Raw genomic sequence first — 19,639 nt, forward strand, 5'->3', positions numbered from 1 at the left:
CTTCCGGGGCAGGGACGAAGAGACGGGGAGGCGGAGGAGAGCGGGCCCTTCCCGGCGGAGAGGAGATGGTGCCGGGCGAGGCGGCTCCGCCCGGGCCGGGCTCACCGCGAGGCAGCTCCGAGGGGGCTGCGGCGGGCCGGAAGCAGCGCGCGGCCGCCCGCAGGAAGGTGGGTCGGGGCCGGGCGCGGGGCCGCGCCGGGCCTGGGCCGGGCAGCTCTGTAACCTCGGTAACGCGGACGCTTGCGGTGCGTTCCAGGCCTTTTCCCTGTTCGTCAAAGGCAAGGAGGTGCCGGCCGCGTCGCGGTGTCCCGGCGGCGGAGAGGGCGTGCGGTGGCGGTGCTGCCGGCAGGCGTTCGAGGAGCTGCCCAGCATCCACAGGCACGTGGCTCTGCACCACTCCGGGGACGTGGGGCGGCAGGCGGGGCTCGGCTCGGGGCCGGCCGAGGCCGCAGGCAGCCCCGCGGGCGGCCCGGCTCCGCCGGGCAGCGCGGCCCGCCCGGGCGGGCACTCCTGCAGCAGTCCGGAGATCTCCTGGACGCTCCCGGACACAAGCCACATCAGCCAGGATGATCTGACAAGGTAAGGGAGCCTCTCGCTGCTCTAAAGCTCCAGGAGTGGGGTATTCGGCTCTACATGACCGTCCGCCAGTAGTACTTCTTATGAGATTCAGTCAAGCGACACTTCTAAGATACAGGAAGAGTCTTCCCGAATATTCTTCTGGATCTTCAGATTCTCTGAATATCCTTTATATTAAGTGTTTGACCCCTTGCCGTTTTTAGTGGTGCGTTGAACCATCCTGTACTGTTTTAAAGCAGGCCTGTATGGGTCTTGTTTGACAGCTTGGATCTGTAAGGAAAGACTGCAGCAGAGAGGGGCAGAACAATAGGGTATGCTCTGCACGGATTCCTTTCTGCTTTTCGTTCAGGTTCCTCATGGGCTCATTTAGTTAGAAGATGTTTCACGGAAACATTTCTGACTGTGGCAGAGTTTGGCTTGTGCTGCACAAAATGTGGGAACACACAATCTTTCAAAAAGCTTTGGCTTTTTAAATTTAAACAGCTCAAGTGCGTGAGTTTTCAAGTGCTGTTTTGGCAAAGCGAGCATTTAATGTCTTGCTTGTGTGCAAAAAAGTCAGCAATTCTTGTGTTCTGTGGGGAGAACATATGGTAGGCCGCTGGCAGTGAGAGTACAAAGTTCACTTTGTAATGAGACCCAAGAATTAGAAATGTGGGAGCTTTTTTTGGTTAACATTCCTTCTGTTTGAAATAAATCAAACCAGTAGTGCTAATCCCTCCAAAGTTTGTTTGAGGGCTTTTTTTCTCTACACATCTGCCAAAATAAAATTGTCTTGCTTTTTGAATGGTTACTGCTAATAGTATAATTTTGTTCTTTCTTAACATTCTTTTTCTATGTGCTTACCTTTGCCATGCTGTGGACAGCCAGGTGGGAGACGTACTTCTCTATTACTGTTTACTGTGAGGTGAGGGATCCAGAGAAGCTCGGTGCTTGGCAAAGGCCTTGTGTCAGCATCTACATCTCACTGGCAAGGTAAGTTTTGAAGCAATGGTTCTATTCTTAAGGAAAAATCCCCACATCTTTATTTAGTACAGGATGATGGGTTATATGGAGAACCAGATGTGGTTTTGCACCAGAAAGTGCTAGTCTGTGTATGATCCCATTAAGAGAGGCTCAGACTTGGTAGGTATCTTTTAGAATTCTGTTTAAGAGCTATCATAACAAAGGAAAAAAATACAGATACTCTTAACTCTCTTTTGATGCAGGGAACCCTGGGTGTGGCCTTGAGTGAGCCTCACAGGCAGTACATGGTGCAGACCCTGTTCTTGCAAGGGTCCTACCCCCATTTCCATCAGTTTTACACATGGAAACAGAAATGAGTTTTTTTTATCACTCCTGCCATCAACCAGAAGGATATTCACATAGAGATTCATGATGCATTTTTCTATACAGGCAAGGAGATGAAAGCAGCTTACTTACTGGTGTCAGCAGGGAGCTGCATGCAGGTGTCTCAGCTGGCATTAGCACGCTGGGTGTGTCCTGTGGCTGAAGGGCACGTGCAGGACAGTGTAGCTGGAGTGCCATGCTGGGGGATAGCATGTGTCTGGACCTGCTCCACTCCCTGATCACCTGTATCCTCCCTCCTCAGTGCACAGTGGGCTCCCAGACAGAGTGGCTACACCAAGCTGAAAACCATCCTGTCAGGAATTAGGTGAGAGCAGCAACACCTTAGGGCACACCACAAGTGCAGTTCTCTTTCCTGCACAGTCCTATGCTCTTCATTCCTGGCAGGCTAGACCAACGATGTGAGTTGCTTGTGTAGCTGGCCTTTGGATGCTGTGGTGAAGGTGAATTTTAGCCTCACAAAGCTGATGTTCCTACGTTTTCTGTGGGAAAGGAGGGCAATGTGGGAGCTTTTTTTGGTTAACATTCCTTCTGTTTGAAATAAATCAAACCAGTAGTGCTAATCCCTCCAAAGTTTGTTTGAGGGCTTTTTTTCTCTACACATCTGCCAAAATAAAATTGTCTTGCTTTTTGAATGGTTACTGCTAATAGTATAATTTTGTTCTTTCTTAACATTCTTTTTCTATTTGCTTACCTTTGCCATGCTGTGGACAGCCAGGTGGGAGACGTACTTCTCTATTACTGTTACTGTGAGGTGAGGGATCCAGAGAAGCTCTGTGCTTGGCAAAAGGCCTTGTGTCAGCATCTACATCTCACTGGCAAGGTAAGTTTTGAAGCAATGGTTCTATTCTTAAGGAAAAATCCCCACATCTTTATTTAGTACAGGATGATGGGTTATATGGAGAACCAGATGTGTTTTGCACCAGAAAGTGCTAGTCTGTTATGATCCCATTAAGAGAGGCTCAGACTTGGTAAGGTATCTTTTAGAATTCTGTTTAAGAGCTATCATAACAAAGGAAAAAAAATACAGATAATCTTAAATCTCTTTTGATGCAGGGAACCCTGGGTGTGGCATTGAGTGAGCCTCACAGGCAGTACATGGTGCAGACCCTGTTCTTGCAAGGGTTACCCCATTTCCATCAGTTTTACACATGGAAACAGGAAAATGAGTTTTTTTATCACTCCTGCCATCAACCAGAAGGGATATTCACATGAGAGATTCATGATGCATTTTTCTATACAGGCAAGGAGATGAAAGCAGCTTACTTACTGGTGTCAGCAGGGAGCTGCATGCAGGTGTCTCAGCTGGCATTAGCAGGCTGGGTGTGTCCTGTGGCTGAAGGGCACGTGCAGGACAGTGTAGCTGGAGTGCCAAGCTGGAGGGATAGCATGTGTCTGGACCTGCTCCACTCCCTGATCACCTGTATCCTCCCTCCTCAGTGCACAGTGGGCTCCCAGACAGAGTGGCTACACCAAGCTGAAAACCATCCTGTCAGGAATTAGGTGAGAGCAGCCAACACCTTAGGGCACACCACAATGTAGCAGTTCTCTTTCCTGCACAGTCTATTCTCTTCATTCCTGGCAGGCTAGACCAACGATGTGAGTTGCTTGTGTAGCTGGCCTTTGGATGCTGTGGTAGAAGGTGAATTTTAGCCTCACAAAGCTGATGTTCCTACGTTTTCTGTGGGGAAAAGGAGGGCAGTGTGGAGCAGGAGGCTCCTTTTTTCTGTGGCTTGTCTTCCTAAGTAGCTTCTTGCTCTCTGCCAGTGGTGCATCAGCACAGGTCTGGGGGTGAAGTGTCATCATGGATTCACTTATTTTTCTGCTCAGCTGTCTTGCCTGGTTGTTGGTGTTTTGCTCAAGTTTCTTTTCTTTTTTTTTTTTTTTTCCATCTCATCTCCAAGACAGGTACAGCATTTACCTTCCCAGTCAGTTGTTTTTTTCCTTGCTTCTTATATTTAGTCTTTCCTCCTTACCCCTCCCCACCCCCACTTCAGAGCTTTTGTTCATTTGTCAGTGCTGGAGATAAAATGACTCATCCCAAAATTTAATATTAGATACGATGTTATGCATATTCACATTTTCTTTTTTAGCTCTCTGAGTCATGCAGCACAAGCCTATTGTTCTTTCTGAGGCAACTTCCAGTGGGAATTCTAATGCTGACTGCAGGATTTGCAGACAGCAATTTCCCTGTTTATACAGCATTTTTCTGTTTATTGAATGGACTTCTCTGACTGTCCTGATGCAATTCTTTTAAAATGGCTGAGAAGTGATGACTGGATTGTTGAGGGGTTTTTTTCCTGTTTATTGTCTTCATGTTCAACTTCAGTCTAACTGTATTTTCCTTCCTTATTCAGTAGTCTCTTTTCTGAACATACTCCTGTGCCTGCCCTTTGTCACCCAGTCATATTTTGCCAATTTCACTGAGATCTCTTTTGCTGTAACTAAGGCTCAGCTCCAGCTTTTCCTCTTGCCTCCTAGGTACGAGTTGCTTCAGAAGGAATTAATGGGACAGTTGGGGGAAGCAAAGTAGCTACCAGTCTCTACATTAAAGTTATGCTTTCCCAGCCTCTGTTCAAAAACATTTTGTGTAAAGAGGATTTCAAGGTATGAAAAAATTATTTTCACATAGACATTGTTAATGGGGGTACTTTAATTTTCAAGAAATAAGTAGATTCCTTCTTGGCGGTATTACTTCTGCCATGGCAGTTCTGCTCCCCCACCACTTACCTGAGTTGGTGGATCTCAACCATACCAAAAATCTGTGCTAGTTTTTACCAGAATTGGGAGTTTCCATGGGCAGTGTTAGCAGCTGCCACAAGCTTTGGCAGCTGTGGGTGCAGCTGCAAAGCCCCCCAGTACAGGTGAGTGAGGGAGTGTGCCTAAGCACCGCCACTCTGCAACAAGCGCTTACTCCAGACTGAGCAGGCATCATGACACACAGCCCAGCAAAGTGTTTGCACACTGTGGTCTTCACCCTGCTGTGACTGGAAGCAGTACTACTGGTTTAGGTTCATGCAGGTTTTGGTGTCCATATAGGTGCACTGTCAGTTCCATGGATTGGGTATCTTCCAGAGAAAACACAGGGACTGTAAATAGGTTCTTCCTACTCCACTTAGTGCCTGGCTACGTATGTACTGATTGCTGTCCTCAGATGATGAGAGCAGCAGTGGCTGGTGCACTGTATGGCATTTTGGTAGGCTTTGGCTGCCAACCACTGTAGGTTCTGGTTTCTCTGCAAGGAAGTAAAGCTGCAGCTTTAGCAGCAGCTCTTCTCCACACAGTTTTATTTGCAGGGAGTGCTATTATTTTTTCATAAACAAGTAGATCAAAGGAGTTAGTGGAACTTGTGAAACTCAAATTCCATGCTGAGCTGCAGTGATGATTCAGTCTTAGCTTTAAAAGCTATGCTTGGCTGAATTTCAAGAGGAGTTATGTTAGTTACAGTCACATGTAGATACAAAAAAAAAGGGATGGAATTTTTCCCAAACCTTGGCAAAACCTTCAACCTTGCATGATCTCTCTGGGCATCAGTGTTCATGCATTAGTGGAATAACACTGTTTGCTGTCTCACAGTTCCTCCTGAATGTTGTATGCCCAAGTGAGTGAGGCTTTCAGGTGGCTGTGCCATGAAGACAAGGGATTGAGGAGTGAGAATTGTGCTTGGGGCTATAAACATACCCAGTAGCCACTACAGTTCCTGCAGATTGATTTCTGTAATAGTTGGAACACTGCTGCACAGGTGCACTTTTCTTTAAGTGTTTATTTACTTGATGATGCCTAGGCCATGTTTGAGGCTCAGTCCTGCAGAAATTCTCACTCCCTGTGGCCTGCAATGGGGGTGCCTACCAATAAAGGGCATATCAGGACTTCTGAAGGGGAAATCTCTTGCTTGAGTTTGAGGGGAGAGGTAGGTGCCAGCCTCCACTGTTAACAAATCTCGTGCCTGGCTGACTTCCCATACATCTCCATCACACACATGAACACTGCAGTTCCCATCACACACATCATGACTGGAGCACAGCTATGCTTGTGTCCGGTGCCAGAGGGATGAGGAGAACTGCAGGGCCCACATAGAGAACTGCTGGGCCTGCGTGTGGCAACATGATCCATTACTGGAGGGCTTTTTTTAATATTCCTGTCAGGATCACCATGTTTTTGTAGGGGCCTCAACTTTCTCTCAGTAAGTGAGGACGTGTTGCTAAGATTTGGTCTACGTTCCTGCACTTCCAACCAAATGCTGTCTGTCTCACCTGCAGTTATTGGGCCTAAGACACCTGTTTTCCAGGTCATGTTAGGGGTCCACTGCCTAAACTTCAGGATTTAGAGTGTGGATTTCAGCAGGAAAGACACTTCTTTCCCTCAGCCACAAAGATATTTTCATATTGTAATGATCAGTAGAATTACCCAGTGAGTGGGTAATTTTAATTTTGACACCTGGCATATTTTGGTGAATTGTTTTTTTATGTTTGGTTTCTTAGAGCAGTGCAGGAGGAGCTCACTGTTTCCCAGACCTTCGAGTTGGAGTATTCAGAGAAATTGTACCTATGGGCATTGATCCAAAGATAGTGTCTTATAAGGAAACTGGTAAGTTTATGTAATTAGATAAAGAAAAAAATAAAGCCTCTCACCCAAGTGAGAGAAGAGTGAAGAGTAAAATCCTTTATCAAAAATACTTCCCTTTGCAGAATCACCAGCCCACAGGAGAAATAGATACAGAAATTGGTATCTTACTGTTAGTCAAAAGCTACTGGTGCAGAGAATTTTCCGTCCTAGATTTTGGCTAGCCAAGTGTATAGCTGCCTCAGAAAACTTCAGAATTAACTTCAGGTTTTGTGGGAGAGTTCAGATGACATGGAGCAGGAGGGACTGCTGACTTGGCTTCACTCGTTTTGGCACCAAGAGCCATGCTCCTACCTTTTGCACTAAGCAGATCCAAGTTCTGCATGAGCTCCATCTGACTGCATTTGTTTTGTGCTAGCTGTAGCTGCTTAGTGTGGATTACGCCTGATAAGGTGTTCCTGGCCATGGATTTGCTTTAAGGATGCTTACATAGGTGGTAAGCAGGAGCACAGTAAATAGCAATTAACAGAGCAGCCTTGGGCTGGTTTTTTCCACCAAGAGATTTTGTTGGTGCCAAACTTCTACAGCATCTTTTTGTGGATTTGGAAGAGGATTATTTTTTGTTCCCATTTTTTGGTAGTTTGTGGGCTGTATGTTTGGCTATTTCTTTCCTTTTTTGCCCTTTTTGCAGCATTTTGTGAAGATGGTTCCTATTACTCTGGCAGGTTGCTTGCAGGGGTATTTTTTAATAAACTAAAGGATTTTGCTGGTTGAGCTTTTTAGTTTTTCAGTAGATTAAGAGTCCTAAGCCCTGAAAATTGAGAAACTCTTTGTAAATTGAAGTTGTACTGAAAGTAATACGTGTTTATGGAAATTTTCTATTGTTATCAAGAAGAGTTTATTAAAAAAATTGTATTTCTGCACCTCCAAGTGTAATGACATATGAGCAAAGAGGAGTGGCACATGTTACTCCCTCTTCTACAGTTGTAAAGAGTAGCCAGGGGGATGCAACAGAAGATCATAGAGATAAGTAGCTGTCTGCTGCTTTTTCCGTTGTATGGAAGAGTGTTGTGTTTTCTTTCATTTGCCAGTAGAAAACCAAAAATGGATAAACTTGGCTGATTGAGTTGGGATGGAAAGTCTGTTAATAATCACAAAAAAGTTTTGTTTGGAAGTCTGAGGAGAATCTGGATCAGTGATCTCATTTGTGACATTGTTTCGTAGTTCTGCTTCTCACTTCTCTTCCCCCCCGGCCCTTTTTCTCTCTCTCTCTTTTTCTTTCTTTTTTTTTTTTTTTTTTTCTTTTTGGTTATTTGTTTGTTTTGTTTTGTTTTGTTAAAGGAATCCATTTATCCCCTCAGGAATTTCATAGAGAAGTAGAACAGTATTTGTCTCAGGCCACTCAAGGACAAAGCGATACCATCTTGCTGGACTGTAGGAACTTCTATGAAAGTAAAATAGTAAGTGCTGCTTGCCTGCTTCTTTACAGGTGCAGGGGTGAAATATTTACAATTGTGAGTACAGCTTACTGTTAGAAGAGATTACATACTCCAGCTTGACTGTAATGTGTACAGAGTGCAGTTTAGTAATGAATATTAGATACAAGCAGTAGAGGACCTGCCCAGCAACTAAGGATGGAGCGTACCTGGCCAGTGCTTATACAGTGTGGGGCAGAAAGAAAACAAAGAGGTCCATACAACATGAGCATGAATGTTTGAAGTAGTATAATTTGTAGGGATGGTTTTTAGCAATTTTTGTCTTGTCCATCTGTCAAAAAGAAAAGGGCATCCTGCTGTCACAGCCACCACCCCTCATGCACTGTTGTGGTTTGTCCTCTCTCTGACAGTTCAGCTTAGCTTTCTCTTCTTTCGATGAGGAGACTTGCTGTGTCCAGAATCCTCCTACAGATTTTAACATAAGTTTTGATGCATTAATGCAGCTGAGGAGCTGCCTAAAGCAGCTGCAGTGAGCTGAATATTCCAGCCCAAACGTTTGTTACTTCCTCTGGTTTGAGGCACAGACCTTATCAGTAACAGTGCTTGTAATCAGTTGCGTGGCCATCTGTTGTAATTGCAGGGACATTTCCAGGGCTGTCTGGCTCCAGATATCAGGAAGTTCAGCTATTTTCCAAGCTACGTAGATGAAAACCTGGAGCTTTTTAAAGACAAGCGTGTCCTAATGTACTGCACAGGAGGGATTCGTTGTGAAAGAGGCTCTGCTTACCTCAGGAGCAAGGTAAGATGTCATTCTAAGGGCAAAGTGTCGGGGGGTTGAGGCTGCTTTAAGAGCTCCTGTCTTTTGTCTTGCTGGAGAATTCTTGCTGTGCACAAACTGCAGAATGCATAGGTGGGGAGATAAATGCCTCTGACATGTGCTTGCCTCACGCTGTCAGTCAAGCACCTGGATAGTTGAGTGTGGCTCAGTATGACATGCGTGGACTAGTGTCACAGCAGTGAAAATAATTACATAACCCATTTCCTGAGAAGAGATATTTGTAGGACTGTTTTAGGAGGGCTTGAAAATACTCTGCAGTGTTTCCACAGACTGTCTAGGTTATGCTCTGTGGTCATTACTGCACAGCTTGAGCATCTCACAGTGGTGAAAATTAGCCAGTCAGTGCTTTTCGAGAACTAAATCCAGTACAGTGCATTGTTCTAATTGTGTTCTAAAATTTCCATCCCATTCTTCTCCTGGATCCTTCTCTCAAGGATCAAGGGAACAAAATAAAAAGGTTCTCCAGAGATTTAAACCTTGGGGTTCTTTTTTCCGCTGCATCAATGTGAACCCTGCAAAATTCTGCTTCTACTGTTAACTAGATGAATACTGAATAACAAGCAGCAGTTCATGGAGATTCAAAAACATTTGATCTGTGATATAGCAGACCTTCCTCAAGTGAGGAGGTTACCAGCTTCTTTTGAGTGTAACATTAAATGAAGAGTTGGGTTCATTCCAACAAGCCAGCATTGTGGAGCCCCCCAGAGCTCCCTGGTGGCACTGCCTAGAGCTGTGGCTGCACATGGTGCCATCTAATGGTCACTGAGAGGCTGCTGCTTTTCACTGACCTCTGGCATTTACAGCATTTGCTTTGGGAACTCTGGCACACCACCACTGCTGTGGTCTCCTTCAGTTTTTCTGCTAATATGCTTTAAACAGGCAGTGTGCAGAGAGGTTTACCAGCTAAAAGGTGGAATTCACAAGTACCTAGAAGAGTTTCCAGATGGATTCTACAGGGGGAAGCTGTTTGTATTTGATGATCGTTACGCCATTTGTTCCAATGAAGATATCATCTCAGGTAGGACTAGATAATGTAAGTGCAGAAGGCTGGGAAGCTATTGCAATCATTTCCAGAGGTGTGCAGGGTAGGGACAGGCAAGCTGGCCTGTGTAGTTCTTCCTCATACTTGCTTTGATCTCGTAGTGCTGTCACTTCCTGCGATGACTATCAACACTATACGTAAACATGTACGTGTGCTTTACATGTCCTTTAACATGTAAAACAGAAATGAGACGGAAAGGGGTTACTAACAAGAGTTCACTAAAACTGGAGCAGTAGAAGGAAGTATCCCCTGCAGAACAGCTCTGTTATGAGCCATCTGTACCTATGGAGACATATGTCCAGCACTACAGCTGTTGTTACCACCTGGTTGCCCACAGTGCTGAGTAGACTGTGGTTGGCCAAGTGACCAAAGTCTTAAATAGTTCTCTTGCTACCAGCAGTCCTCTGCTCCAGCAGTCTCACAGAAAATCAACAAAGATTTCCAGGTATTGGGAGAGTAGTGGCACTGTGCTCTTCAGCAATTTGTTATTTTCATGTTTAAAAAACTCTGTATCCCATGGAATTTCAGTGGCCTCTAGTCAATGCTGTTGAAAACATTGCCTGATCTTCTGGCTGGGATTGCTCTTCAATTACTGCAAATTAAGTAATCTCTTTATTTTGCTATCAGTTGCCAGATACAAGTAGCTGGAATTTGGCTCCAGCTCTTATTTTTAAGGAAGCAGTGCTGTTTTTATTCTGAGTTGGTAACTTTTAAAGAATAACGTCCCATTCCTCCTCTGCATTTACTCTATACATCTTGAAGGGGCCTGACTTGGTATGGAAACTGAACATACTTTGGATACATCACAGCCATCCATATGGAAGTTTCAAGGGGAAGTGCTGTGATATGCACCTTCTTGGTACAGCTAAAACTGGGCTGTAGCTTTCAGTTAAAGAGTAAAACCCATAATGTTCTGGAAAGACTCTACCAGGACTGCAAATGGCGTCCTGTCTGCACAAGCCATTGTTTGTAGATGGAGGGAAGTTCTATGGCATCCCCTTCCTCAGCAGGTGACATTCCTGCATACAGGCTTAGTTGCTACCTGCATGTCTTTCTTCTCTTGTCAGTAAGAATCTTTATATCTGTCTATTCAGAACTAGAGAAAGTACTAGTGAGCTACTCTCCTCTTTTCCAGAGGGAAAACTGTCTCAAGTATGTTAAAAAAGATATTCTAAAATGAACTAGATTCTAGAAGATCAAGCTAAACAGGAATTAAAAACCTGCAAGACATCAGCCACTTAAATGGGAGCTGGCAGCCCCATGGTGCCTTGGCAAGCCCTCTGCAAGGGAGCAGCCAGAGCAGTATGGGTGTTAACTTTTTCTTTTCCTCCTCCCTCCAGCATGCAGATACTGTGGGGTGCTGTGGGACCAATATAAACTTTGTTCCAGTCAGCACTGCCGGCAGCTTGTCCTGACATGTCCAAGTTGTTGCAACAAAGGTCTTACAGCTTGCTGTCCTGTTTGTCAAGAGAAGGAGTTCAAGGTGACTTCAAGGGCTTCAGGACAGATACTTAAGGAGGAATGTGAATGTACAAGGAGACGGCCAAGGGTACCCATTGAACATGTCTCACCAAGGATGCTGGACACAGGAAAAGATTAAGCTGTTTCATTGGTTAATCTGGCATGTGCTCATATAAAGGGCTTTTGTAACCAGATCTCTATCCGTTAAACAGTTAGGTTTGGAAATTATGAAAATATGTCAGCTTGGGAAGTCTTGTTCATATGCTGCCTTTAAACATAGAATATGCCCTGAAAACCATCCATTGCTTGCCTGTAAATTACCTGAGTGCCCAATTCATCACCAGCACTACAGGATTCCTCTCTCTGGGTACAGTCTTGTAGTGTGGCCTTTACCATGGGGATTTTGGAGCAGAGTATCTGCAATGTGACAGAGCTGCTCACTGTTCAAAAGAAACTGAAAGAATTCAAGAACAATTCCGTTTTTTTCTTCCTGCATGGAGATCAACCTATCTGACCTCTCCAAGGATCATGCATCTGCTTCAGTAGCTTGTAGTAAGGTGTACAAACAGCAGATTTATCAATTTGGTGTGGGTATGTGACCAGATTAAGATCCTGAAGATATAGTCCACATGCGTGCCATTGACCTGCATCTCTTGCTTTATAGTAGTGAGAAGGAAGGTGATGTTACCTGAAATTACTAGCTTAACTCCTGTAAAACTGGCTGAAGGCAGCATAAGGAGCTGGAGCAAAGGCCCAGAGACACTGTTTGCCTAGCCATACTTGTGTGACCTGTAGGATGAGCAGCAAACCCAATCTTCTTGCTAGTGCTCAGTCGCCCTGGAAACTGTTTTTTCCCCTCAGCTTGTCAGTGTATGAAATAGTCAGGGCTCAGCTCTGCTTGCACTAAAAAAACATAACAGCTTGAAGCATGTTGAAACAAGCACACAGAGAGGGGAGCACAGAGACTGTCAAAATACCAGCATCATGGCACTGAAAGTGATGCCTATGTGCGCAAATGTCAGCAACAGCTGTGAGGAGACTGCAAGATCCTTTATCCAGGTTAAATAATTCAAGTTCTGGGAAGCATTTGTGCTTTTTAAACATAAGTTGAGTTTTTTAAAGGCTGCAAGATGTTTATGCAATTTCCAGCACTTGTTAGTGGAGAAATTGTCTTTGAAGGGACCTACAGCAGATGAGCTTGAAATACTGCTCCACGTGCTGTATTGTGTGCCTGATGCTGTAGAATGTACAGAAAGGATTTATTAATAGCATGGAAGATGTGTCTTGACTGAAAAATATCTTTGAAATTTACTGTCATTCTGGGAAGTAAACAGTAAGTCGTTAGGACATCAAAGTCACTAGGTTTGGGGTTTTTCACTTCAAATGCTTTTAAAAGCTAGAAAATAGTTTCTTAGGTTTCTGCAGTTGCTTAATGACAGCGCTATGTTATTTTCATAGAGATTGTACCTTTCTCCCATGGTGCTATTAATTCAGCAAGGCCTCATTGTTGGCTTGACTAGCAAATTAAATACATGGGCATTGGTTCCATTAAAGCCATGACAAGCATTTCTTCTTGCTTCCAGTATTGCTACCATGAAATCAACGGTTCACCAGCTGTCCTCACGACAATTCCATTAACGAGGCAAAACCCTAGAGCTTAGGCGTATATCCTTTGGGAATCTTTCTAGGATAGTATTTAATATAAATCTGTGAAAAACCCATCCTTGAGAAGAAATTAGAAAATTCCCATCAGTAGACACCTTCAGCAGGAGTCTGAGCAGTGCCAGTGTCTCCCTGGCTTCCCGGTCACTGCTGGCTGGTTAATTCCTGTGGTTTTGAGGACTGGAGTATTTGTGAAGAAACATGCAAGCTGTATTTGCGGGTCTGGTCTAAAGCACTGAGGGGGAGTGCCCCCTCATCTTCTTGTGTTAGGCTAAAAAGAACACAACTTTGTTATTCAGGCCATCAGCAGGTCTGGAACACTGTAATCAATTTGTAATGCTTTTTCTGTATCACTTACCAGTACAGGATGGCAACAACTTTATTTTATATGTAAATTTCTGAAGCATCTATGATAAATAACCTTTAATGCTTCCACTATAATTTTTAAAGTACTGCACAAATACACTTCACATACTATGTTGGAGGTGCTTAATTCTGCAGAGATAAACACTGAAACTAGCTAGTCTGCCACATGGTAGACCTGGCTACAAGGTACAATTCTGAGAGCTCCTCCCAGGTGGAGATTCTACCTCAAAGGCAGAGGGGAGCCATGAGGCCTCTCCTGGTCCTTGCTGCACTAAGGTAAGGGAGGAGAAGGATTTGAGATGTACAGATGGAGTCCCAAAAAGCCATGTTGTCTCTGCTGCAGGGAGCAGAGGAGGGGATAAGAGACCATTTCAGCCTGCTTCTTGCAAGTTAGCCCATAAGGCTACCTCTGACCTGTTTGCTGGGTTTGTTTTGTCAGATTAGTACACATAAGGACTTGCCATGTGAAAAGGTATGTGGTGGCATCCAGGCCTCTCAGTGGTGATGTCTGAGAGGCATTACCACTGAGAGAAGGCACAGAGAGTGCTCCAGGAGAGGGAAGAGTTTTCAGATGGGCTGTGACTGCCAAATGCTGCAGTCACCAGATGGCTTTTCCTCCCTTTTCCCAGGGAGCTGCTGGGCCAGATTTGCAAACAGGGATGCATTTGCTCCTAAGTATCACCATTTTGTAGCTCCATTGCTGCACAGCTTACAGCCTTTCACCACACAGCCTGATGCCTCAGCACTGCCTGTCTCTGCTGCACCACCCTCAGCTGTCAGATGCATCCTGCAGCAAAACAGCTCTGTAAGGATCAGCCAACCTGGGATGATTCTGCAGCTTAATATACCTTTGGGCTGCAAGATTAATGTGAATGCTGCTACAGTGGACAAAGTTCTTAGATTTTTTTTGTTAAGGGCTGTATAGTATCCATGTGGTAGTGCTCCCTGATCTGCAGATGAATCTCCTTGCATGTCTGTGCTTCTTGGTACTACCAAGGCTTTCCAGGATAAGATTAATTTACGTTCTGAAACCAAGGGAAGAGCTGAGCCTGTGTCATGCAAACCTGAGTAGATGGCTCTGCTAAAAGTGTGTGGCTCTAATTTGATGATTCAGTTGGTCATTTCCAAGTCTTCACAATGCACATAGAAGGAAGTACTTTTTTAAGTCTACCAGTTTTTTTCATTTTAATATGTTTTCAAGTATTTTTATTCCACATTCATTTTCTGATACAGAACTTGCACAGTGAGGAAACAAGCTATGGTGAAGTATTTTATATGACACCACAGGCACATTTATTAAGATTTGGAGAGCAACAAGTATGTTTCCCACATTGCTGAATAGTGTTCCTCTGCTTTGCTGGTCAGAGCTAAATCATCAGCGGTGTTTGTGCACAAGCACTGGAGAAATCTCTGGGACTTTTGCCAGAATGTATGTAAAAGGCTGAAAAACCTCACTCTCTAACAGACATTTAAAGGCAGATTTTTAGCAAGAGAGAACATTTTCTAGGATGTGTCACCTGCCCAAGATTAAGGTTTCAGTACAGCAGTGCTTCTTCCATGGAGACTTCTTACTGAGCAGGATCCCACCCACATTAACAGTGGGAGTTTTGGATGTGCTGGGTCCAGTCTACTGCAGGTCTGGGGGATCCACAAGCCTGTGGGCAATTCCTCCTAGGCCGAATGATGAGTGTACGCTGACAAAAAGCTGTGAGATCATACGTAGTGTAAGTTCAGATTTGGGGTATTTCACTTCACAGTTTTTTTAGGGCACGACATTTATTCTTGCATTTATGTGGACGTAAGGGACAGCAGTAAGAGAAATAATTCCTAGCAGAAAAAAAATTAGTTAATGGACATGGTCATCTAGACAAAACAGCAAAGGGAGAGAAATTTGACCTGTCTGCAGTGAATATCTGGACAAACGCTTTTAACACTAGAAAACTGGAAAGAGTGGGGAGTAGAAGAGAAGGTTCTCATTTGCCGATTAGTTTGGCCATCTCTGGGGGGTTAGGGTTTGCATCACACCTCTGAGAATGACTGTTTTCTTCACATGTGCATGGGATTGAAGGATATTCACCCATCTAAACCACTTGATTTTTGAGACTCTGTTTTCTATTTGGTGGCCTTAAATTCCATTTGACTGGGGGTGGAGATCAGTTTTTTTATAAGAAACACCGGGATGCATTTGACAAAGCATCTCAAATTATTCAGCAAATGTTGGCAAAAAACTGTAACTCACAATTCTTGAAATTAGCCATGTCTTCAGATGTTAGAAGTGCTTGTTAAACTAGTTATTCCTCTGTAGTTACTTGAGATCAACTTTGAAAAATAAAATAAAATAAAGTATTTTTTTAATACTTCTATAATTTGTGTGAAACAATTTTATCTTTCATTCATGCATACCACATCCTAACTATGAAACACCGTGCAGGAATTTTATAGAAAAATTAATCCCCTTTAACACTGAATTGTACTCTAAACTGAGGTTGCATAAAATTGTCAAGTTGGCTTGAATAGTTTCCAACTCTACAGAAAACATCAACAGTCCTACTGGATAAAATTTTCATAAAAACTACAGCCACTATTTCGTTTCAACTGTTAGTGCATAAAACAGAACAGAGGCACCACAAATACTCTGTCAAGGCACTTATTGCCTTTAGATTTCCACAGTGTAGCAGAGATCACTGGGAATGACCTCCATAGCCAGGAACTACACTCCAGTTCTGCACTTGGGAAAAATAGGCCCGTTCACTTCTGCAAGTCTTCTCTTCCTCACTGAAAAAGAGGAGAAAGAGGAGTCAGTCATGGCAACGGGATAATGTGAATGGCAGGCTTGCCTTATCAGCCGTTGAAAGGAGCTGAAAGATGTACTTTCTGCTAGGAAAGAAACAGGATAGCATCCCCTTCTGAATTCCTGCCTTAAGCAGCAGGCACAGCCTTTCACAGTAAAATCAAGGAAGATGAGGTTTTTCTCCCTCTGCATTTTTAAGGCTAGCAGCTACTTTCAGCCTTACCTCCCTTATTTTGTAGTTAATTATATTTCACAGTTTGTCTTTGTAATTGGACTTCAGCCAGTTCATCATCTGACTGATGGAAAGACAGCAGGAAACAGATGTCATAGTTTTTCCTTTGCTGGTTTTTCAAATTAAAAATCTGCCTTTTCAATTAAAAAAAAAATCTCTTCTTATCCTAAGCCATTGGGCTGCAGTCCTCTGATCATGGTTAAAATAGCCAAAACAGTCTCATATCTAGTCTTAAAAGTTGATTAAAATTCTTGACACCTACACTTGTGACTTTCCAGGAAAGGTGTGGGAAAAAAACCAACCCAGAACATAAAGAGGATGCAGAAGTTAGCTGATAAGATGAACATAAAGCCTTCAAGTTGGTTCACAGAGAGCATCTTAGGGAACAGGAGGTATGGGACCAAAACCATTTTCTGGTAGCATCACTTGATAGGCAAGAACAACTAGAGTGGAGCACAAGCAGAGAGCTATTGCTGACAGGGAGGAAAATAAAGGCTTTTTTTACTTATACATTGTCCAGGTGTACAGCTGAGATGCTACTGCCAGAGACCATCAGACCGATGAATATGAGCTGCAAACAAGAACTAAATCAGACAAAAAATGCAGATCTTAGTGGCCAAGCAGGCGAAATACACGAGTCTTACATGGAAGGCAAGTTGTGAATTTGTCCTCTTAACAGCAGGAACAATCAAAATACTAGATTGTAAATCTTCGAGCTGATTACTTTGCATACCAGCTGTTGCAGAGTCATTAAAAATCAAGCTCTCTTCCAAAGGACAGAAAATAGCAAACCTGTCCCAGTGCAGTGCTTGAGTGACCAGGTACTGAGTATTTTGTGTGATCCTTCAAGAACTGGCACATAGCTTGGCTGTGCTTCCTAGGAGCAGAGTACTGGCTGAAGCAAGATTGATTTTTCCCATTTGTTTTCAAAACAAACAAATTTATCATCTGCCTGATATGACAGCTGCTGTGTACAGTGTGGTGGGTGTGTTAGCTGCATTCAGCACTGCTCTGCTGGCCCAGTTTCCAGTGCTCTACAGCAGCTCGTAGCCAAGCAATGGAGAGGCTCTGCCACGTGCTTTGGCTGAAATGGCACTTTGCAGACTTGCCCACATTTTGCTTCACAAGCACGTCTAATCACTTCATTGAGGATATACAGATAACTCAAAGCAATGTGGCTTCCCACATATCCCTAGAAGCAGTTCCAGTTTGTCTTGCTGAGGGGAATGGGCCAAATCTTAACTGCTGTCAAAGTTCAAGTCTACTATTTTTCATCTCCTTGTTAAAGTGGGAATGAAGCTAGAGGAAGACAAGCAGTTGGCAGGAATCACAAATGCTAGAAGCTCGTAGCCCATGTGCCACATGCTGTATCACAAGCTCTACCGAACCACATCAGCAGCTCTTGCTCTTTCCCAACAATACCCACTGTTACTGCAAAAAACACTGCCTGGCTGACAGCAGCTGCAGTAAGAAACCAGCTGGTGAAGGCTGCCTTCCTCCTAGAGGGGCAAAGCATCATCAGACCCTTCAAGAGGCACATTCTAATTCACACTCATCTTTAACATGAGCAGTTCTGCCTTAATCCCACCAGGAATTGCTCACAGGACCCTCCCATACTCCCCAGCTTTCGGCCAGCCTGACTCACCCAGGTCGTTGTTACTCATCATGGCATTGGAGGCGCGAAGCCGGGGACCTTGCTGAGTGAAATGGTACCCGAACTTCAGTAGGGAGGTGTTCTTTTCCAATATATTTGCGATTTCCATTTCTACTTTGTTGCCCAAGGGCTGACTCTTTTGAAAACAGAAAACAGAAAAGCAAGCTGTTCAGGCTAGAGTGTGATTCAGAGCAAGCACTTAGAGGGAAGGGGTGGAGATTGTAGATCTTTCTCTGGACCTGTGTCCATTTCTGACTTGACCTGGTAAAACAAACTGCTGGCCTGTTCCTGTACACATGCTACAACTGAGAGGCTCCAACTCCTCCAGCAGACATTCCCACAAGTCCTTTTGCCCAACGACTTTATTTCTGGGACAGATTAGCAGCTGCTGGACATCTGTAGAAACCAGGATCTTGGTCTCTCAGTCAGCTGTCTCTGCGATGCCCATAGCTCAGCTGCTTCAAGCTCTGGGTCTCTCAGGGAGCTGTGCTTGCCCCAGCCTCTGTATCTCTCTGGCACACTCTGCTCCCCACATGCTCACCTGGCCAGAGCTGTCACCCGCACTCACTTTACCTGGTTGTCAATGCGCAGCTCCACAAGCGACGTGTTGCCCTCGAGCGCTTCGACGATAGCCAGGATCCCAGATCCAGAAATGAAGTTTGACTCCACATTCAGGCTCTTCAGTGTGCTATTGACCTTCAACATTTCTGCCAGAGCCTGTGGACAGAGGTGGGCAGGAGGAGCTGGCAGTCAGACAGGCAGGGGCAGAGCACCAGGGGGCAGCAGGGCTTCAGCCCCCCTCTCCTCCAGAGTACTCCTGGAGCGTGCTGCACGGTTTCACTGCCACCAGATGGAAGTGCTCTCTGTGGAGTGAAGGGGTTCCCTGCTGCTGCAGGGGGATTCTTGAACATGAGCCTGCCGGAGGCCACAGCAAAAACCTCACATGGACAAGCACTTGGGGCTACCTCAAAAGGTGATAGTGCACACCTGCAGCTGCCCTACAGCTTCATCTGTCCCTCCTCTAAAGCCAGCATGGTATGACAAGGATGCTGACCAGCACTGGGCCCTGCCTGCACTGCACAGGGTTGAGATACTTCCCATTAAAACATGAAGAGAGAGGAGCATTTCTCTTGAACAACAAGGGATCTCCACACCCAAGGTGTCCTCCCAAGCGGCATCACAGCCATATTAATAATTTTTGCCTCCTTAGTGGGTAAGACCAGAAGTGGCTGGAATGCTCACAACACCCCAGACCTGATCAGATCATGTCACTGGCAGGGCTAACCTGCAGCCACAGCACTTAGCCCCACAGCTCCCCCAGCCCAGCACAGCACCCCTCAAGCTCTGACATAGCACCTGTCCTGCCTGCACAGGCAGTCTTCCCAGTCCAGAGTGCCTGAAGTAATTTAAGGGCAGTATTGCCCTCCAGAAAGTTTTTTTTCTATCAGGAAACGTGTGTGCATGTGTGTGTGGAGGTAGGCAGGGTGACTAACAGCAAAAACTGACTGTAATGGTGCTGGAGAAGAATGCAAAGATGCAGCCTGGAAGGCAGCATGGAGGCCAGGCAAAATGACTGGCTCCTCCCTGTGTCCCCACTGATATTTAAGATCACTCACAGCAGCCAGAAAGACCCATTATCACCTACAGAGGCCACACATTGGGAGATGCAGAGTC

General features: G+C 44.8%; 2 protein-coding genes across 8 annotated transcripts in view; one reads left to right on the forward strand and one right to left on the reverse strand.

Annotated features, from left to right (window-relative positions):
- Window positions 1-15,138, forward strand: TSTD2 (thiosulfate sulfurtransferase like domain containing 2). 2 transcript variants are annotated; one of them, XM_050987405.1, is made up of 9 exons: window positions 1-167; window positions 257-579; window positions 2,635-2,743; window positions 4,402-4,527; window positions 6,402-6,507; window positions 7,825-7,943; window positions 8,560-8,718; window positions 9,637-9,775; window positions 11,140-15,138. In XM_050987405.1, exons 1-9 carry the CDS (start codon window positions 66-68, stop codon window positions 11,397-11,399), a joined length of 1,443 nt encoding a protein of 480 aa, XP_050843362.1. In that variant the 5' UTR covers window positions 1-65; the 3' UTR covers window positions 11,400-15,138. The 2 variants fall into 2 exon arrangements, with proteins under 2 accessions (XP_050843362.1, XP_050843363.1); XM_050987406.1 differs by lacking the exon at window positions 4,402-4,527.
- The window catches only part of TMOD1 (tropomodulin 1), a 26,561-nt gene continuing 21,475 nt past the window's right edge, over window positions 14,554-19,639 (reverse strand). For 5 of the 6 annotated variants that reach the window (XM_030236803.2, XM_030236802.2, XM_009096775.4 and 2 more), the window contains exons 8-10: window positions 18,539-18,682; window positions 17,957-18,101; window positions 14,554-16,063 (exon numbers count right to left, since the gene is read on the reverse strand). In XM_030236803.2, coding sequence (XP_030092663.1) covers window positions 15,999-16,063; window positions 17,957-18,101; window positions 18,539-18,682 — 354 coding nt within the window. In that variant the 3' untranslated portion in view covers window positions 14,554-15,998. Of the gene's footprint in view, window positions 16,064-16,816; window positions 16,883-17,956; window positions 18,102-18,538; window positions 18,683-19,639 lie in introns of all 6 variants that reach the window. The other variant, XM_050987409.1, reaches the window with a different exon arrangement.

This window comes from Serinus canaria, chromosome Z (assembly GCF_022539315.1).
Source record: "Serinus canaria isolate serCan28SL12 chromosome Z, serCan2020, whole genome shotgun sequence".
Taxonomy (NCBI): Eukaryota; Metazoa; Chordata; class Aves; order Passeriformes; family Fringillidae; genus Serinus; species Serinus canaria.

Bases quoted from the DNA above. Each gene is read 5' to 3' on its own strand.
- TSTD2 (XM_050987405.1), top strand. From the start codon at position 66: ATGGTGCCGGGCGAGGCGGCTCCGCCCGGGCCGGGCTCACCGCGAGGC. The intron at 580-2,634 runs GTAAGGGAGCCT...TGCTGTGGACAG, and splicing joins AGCCAGGATGATCTGACAAG to CCAGGTGGGAGACGTACTTC. The intron at 4,528-6,401 runs GTATGAAAAAAT...TTGGTTTCTTAG, and splicing joins TGTGTAAAGAGGATTTCAAG to AGCAGTGCAGGAGGAGCTCA.